Consider the following 5,285-nt stretch of genomic DNA (forward strand, 5'->3'; position numbering starts at 1 on the left):
CTAAAGGGAGCCATTGTGCCCAAGCTCTAGGTTTCTCCCCTGTCATGCGTCTTAAGTATACTTCAAGACACTTGTTCACTACCTCAGTTTGGCCATCAGTCTATGGATGGTAGGAGGTGCTGAGATTCAATCGTGTGCCTTGCAACCTGAAAAGCTCCTGCCAAAAGCCACTGGTGAACACTGGATCCCTATCTGACACAATCGACTTGGGCATTCCATGTAGTTTGAAAATCGTGTCCATAAAAGCTTGTGCCACCTTCAATGCTGTATAAGGGTGAGACAAGTCCATAAAGTGTGCATATTTGGACAGCCTGTCCACCACCACAAAAATAACTGTCTTACCTTGGGAATTTGGAAGACCCTCCACAAAATCCATGGATATGTCATCCTAAGCTCTTCCAGGTATAGGTAAGGGTTGTAACAACTCAGGTATTGCCACTGTTTCAGTTTTGTTCCTTTGGCAAGTGTCACAATTAGCCACAAATGTAAATATTTCACTCCTCATTCCCTGCCAATAGAAAGATCTTTTTGCTCTCTTATAGGTCCTCTCAGTCCCAGAATGGCCCCCCAAAGGTGTTGCTTGAATCTCTTGCATGATCAAGGTTCTAAGCTGAAAATCAGAGCTAACTACCAACCTTCCTTTGTAGGTAAGCACCCCCTGAGCCCAAGAGTACCCTGCATGAGAGTTAGGATCCAGAACCAGTTCATCAATGATGAGTTGCAGTGCTGGGTCAGACTGCCAACCTTGTTTAAGAGTGTTAAGCCAGTCAATTTGAACCACAGAAAGAGCTGAAAGATTTCCCCCTTGACTAATTCCATATCTTGACAGAGCATCTGCTACTTTGTTTTCTTGGCCAGTTTTGAACACAATATCATAGTCATACCCCAACAGTTTGGTCAACCATTTTTGCTGCATTGTGGTCTAAATCTTTTGTTCCAGCAGGTACTTAAGGCTGAAATGGTCAGTTTTGATGATGAAATGCCTTCCTAAGAGATAGTGCCCCCATTTTCTCACAGCATAAACAACTGCCATTAACTCCTTCTCATAGGTGGACAACCCTAGGTGCTTGGGTGCTAGGGCTTTACTGATAAATGCAATAGGGTGCCCTTCTTGCATCAATACTGCCCCAATCCCTTTTTCAGAGGCATCACACTCCAAAATGGAGTCCATGTTGTAGTCTGGTAAGGCCAAGACTGGTGTGGTGATCATAGCTTGTTTTAGCTGGTTGAATGCCCTGTTAGCTTCCTCGTTCCATCCAAATGCGTCTTTCTTCAGTAGTTGGGTGAGTGGAGCACAAATTTTGCCATAGCTTTGCACAAATCTCCTGTAGTAACCTGTTAAGCCCAGAAAACCCCTTAAGGACTTGACGGTTGTAGGGGTAGGTCAGTCTTGCATGGCCCTCACCTTGACTGGATCTGCAGCAACACCTTCACCAGAGATGATATGACCCAAATACTCCATGGATTGCTGTCCAAAAGCACATTTGGATATTTTAACATATAGTTGGTTGGTTCTTAGTAACTGTAGGGCAGAATGTAAGTGAGTGAGATGGTCCACCCAAGTCTTGCTGTAAATCAAGATGTCATCAAAGAAAACTAGGATAAATTGTTTGAGATAGGGCTTAAAAACAGAATTCATCAGGCTTTGAAAGGTAGAGGGGGCATTGGTAAGGCCAAATGGCATAACCAAAAACTCATAATGGCCGTCATGAGTCCTAAAAGCAGTTTTGGCCACATCTTCTGGGTGCACTCTGATCTGGTGATAGCCAGCCTTAAGATCTAATTTGGTGAACACCTTGGCTCCATGTAACTCATCTAACAGTTCATCAATGATTGGTATAGGAAACTTATCTTTGATGGTTAGTTTGTTTAGCTCCCTGTAGTCAACACACATTCTCCAGGTGTTGCCGTTCTTTTTAACCAAAAGGACAGATGAGGAAAATGGACTAACACTTGGTCTCACAATACCAGTTTCAAGCATCTCCGTAACTATTTTCTCAATCCCATTTTTCTGTATGTAAGGGTATCTATAGGGTCTGACATGCATAGGTTCACTACCCTGCTGTAGTGGAATTCTATGGTCAATATTCCTTTGGGGTGGTAAGGACTTAGGTTCCATGAACACATCATCAAAATCATGTAAGATAGCAGCTATGTCAGGGTGTACCTCAAGTTCCTCCACTGCTGCTGTAAGACTATACAATTGGAATACATACCCTTGGGTTGTTTGCTGGAGAGTCTTGTTCATTTGTTTCGTGGAAACCTGCTCCACTTTGCAGTTGGTATTGCCTTTGAGCAAGAAAGGTTGAGCATTAACCTAGAACTGCATTTGTAAGTTTTTGAAATCCCAAAGGATAGGGCCCAAAGTAGAGAGCCACTGCACCCCTAGCACCATGTCACAACCTCCTATGGCCAGTATCCGTACTTCAGCAGAAAATGTCTCTCCTTGCATTTCCCAAGTAAAAGTTGGACACAATCCTTTGCTACACAGCTTGGTGCCATCTGCCACAGTGACCGGTAACTCTGAGGTTGCCTCCACCAGCTGTCCTGAACTCTTGGCTATCCCAGGCTCCACAAAATTATGGGTGCTGCCAGAATCAATTAGGATAGTGATAGCCCTTCCCTTTACCTTGCCAGCTACCCTCATTGTTCTGAAAGAGGTGTTACCAGAGAGAGCATGCATGGAAATTTGCATGTCATTCCATAGGGGTGGATCCTCCTCCCCTTCTTTCCCTAGTTCAATATCAGGTGGTTCCTCTTCCTCTCCCACCATAAGGTAGAGCTGCCTCGGTGACCCCTAACATACTTTTCATCACAATTGTAGCACAGACCTTTTTCTCTCCTCAATTCCATTTCCCTTGGGGTCAGTCGCTTAATGGGAAAGGTAGGGTTATGAGAAGCTGAATTAGTATGGTTGTTTGGTTGAGAATTTAGGTTGGTGGTGGGGGTTATCTGTGGTTTGGTCTCAAGTTTGGTTCCACCAAGGAAAGTAGGTTTAGGTAGTGTAGAACTGGAGGGGGCTGGGGAATGGGGCCATCCACTAATGGCTGGTTTAGGGGAAGGAAAAATTTTAGAGCGACGAGCCATAGCTTCAATACTTTCTTCTTGCAGTCTAGCCAACCCAATAGCTTGGGTGATGGTGGTGGGTTGAAACATCTGCACTCCAGCTTTAATCTCATCCTTGAGACCACTTAAAAAACAGCTAATAAAGAACTCCATAGTAAGGCCCTTAGTTTTATTGGCCAGCTCTTCAAATTTTTCCTGGTACGCCTTAACAGAGGTCATTTGCTTCAATTTAGACAGTTCACCCATAGGATCCTCAAAAGCATTTATACCAAAACGCATTTGAATTCCATAAGTAAACTCTGACCAAGACAAAGTACTCTGGTTTTTCTCAAACCATTGGAACCATGAGATAGCCTTATCATCTAGATGCATCACAGCTAGTTTAACTTTACTATCCTCATCTATGTGATTAAATTCAAAGAAACGTTCACATTTGTAAAGCCAACCAGTCGGGTCGTCACCTGAGAAATGGGGAAAATCGATCCTCGCATATCGTGTTTGCACAGAATTGGAGGAACTGATTGGGGTTTTGGGTGGAGTTTTCGAGGACTCGATCAATTCCGCAGCGGGGGTGAGTTTATCCTTCTCTGAATTCTGGTCCATTCTGACGGTGAGGGCTACCACCATCTCTTTGAGCTGGTCTACGGAACTCGATCGTTTGTCATCCTTCGCCAACAACAGCTCAGTGGTTTCTTGGAGCTGACGAAGTGCATCCTCGATCCTTTTCTGCTCCTGCGCGCGAGTCTTAGCCATGGGTGATCCAAGGAACTGCTGCTCTGATACCAATGATAAAGTAATTGGATCGAATTTGGCCTAGAAACAAAAACAACGGAGGAAAATTGGGGAATTGAATTGATAGAGAAGCGGTTACAAAAATGGGAACTTTCGTCCCAATCCTTTTACTTGATTACAAAGCATACCCTTCTCTCTCTCTCTCTCTCTCTCTCTCTCTCTCTCATTCCCTTTATACTTGCCAGCACAGCGTAACAAACTACCACTAATCCAACAAGCTAATCCAAACACTAATTAACTAATGAAATTAACTGAAAATAATTTAATTAACTAAGTAACTGCTTCTGGGCTGGATTTTCTTAAATTGTTGGGCTGACTACTGCTGGTCCAGTGAGCACTTCATGGGCTGGTTTGCAAGACTAGGCCCCAAGCACAATCCATGTATAGTAACCGGCCTATCATGGGCCGTGGGCATCGTGGCAGCGGCAGAAAAAAGACAACATGGAGATCAATCCAATATCAATCGATTCTCCTGCTTCCATGGCCGGCTAACTCCATTGTCTAGGGGGAAGATGAAACTTCGCACCAAGTAACTCTATTTTATGTATGGATTTTTAGGTTTATTATTCGGATCGATTGTATAACTAAGAACCCTTTCCGTTTCAATTGAATGGAATGATTTTGATGGTTTTAATCTATTGAGTATTTGTATGCATGCTTTCAAATACAAGTTATACAATAGTTTTCATTGATTGTGGTTGGAGTTCTGAGATAGATTATACTCGTAAGACGGGCTGTGCCGTTAGGCGGCTAGACCGTACTTCCGAGACGGTCCGTGCTATGGGATAATCTATACCTTTTAACAACTCAATTATTTTCTTGAAGATTATTTCTAGGGTTTGCAAGCCCTAATAATAATTCCTTCTGATTCGAATAATTAATCTCGCCTATGCATGTTGGAGTTACGCGGTTCAAAGTGGATTCGAACCCTAGATTCTCTCTCCAATCGTTACAAACTTTCCATTTAATTTATTCTCTTAGATTTAATAAATTCTCCAAATTCAAACAGCCAAACTTCCTTTGCCCGAATTAATCTAAAATTAATTGAATTTGTCGTAACTCAGTCATACTGTCTCCATTGAAACGATACTCGGTCTTAACCATTATTCTACGGAGTAGTAGTTAATTCTTGGTTTTTATAAATTTATTTTTGACACGGAACGACGCGGTCAGGCCCCATATATATCGGACGGCTTCAATGCGGTGGTTGTGACCGAAGTTGCATTTTAACGTTGAGTTCCTAGACTTGTTCTCTTATTTCTCCCTACAAGTAACCTCCATACACATCCTTCCACCCTTGATTATTGTGTGTATATATACCCCATAACAAGCTCTGAACTAATGCAATTTCCCAAGTAACAACGTCAGACTAACATTAGGATAAGAGATGATAGCCAGAGAGTTGAGAGCAGTACTACTAAGGAAGA

The 5,285-nt window shown here is 42.8% G+C and overlaps 1 protein-coding gene across 1 annotated transcript; it reads right to left on the bottom strand.

Annotated features, from left to right (window-relative positions):
* Positions 1-2,317: 2,317 nt before the first annotated feature.
* On the bottom strand, positions 2,318-2,773 carry LOC131304721 (uncharacterized). The gene has a single exon (XM_058332060.1). The coding sequence runs from the start codon at positions 2,771-2,773 to the stop codon at positions 2,318-2,320; it is 456 nt and encodes a 151-aa protein (XP_058188043.1).
* Positions 2,774-5,285: the final 2,512 nt, after the last annotated feature.

Source organism: Rhododendron vialii, chromosome 10a (assembly GCF_030253575.1).
Source record: "Rhododendron vialii isolate Sample 1 chromosome 10a, ASM3025357v1".
Lineage (NCBI taxonomy): Eukaryota > Viridiplantae > Streptophyta > Magnoliopsida > Ericales > Ericaceae > Rhododendron > Rhododendron vialii.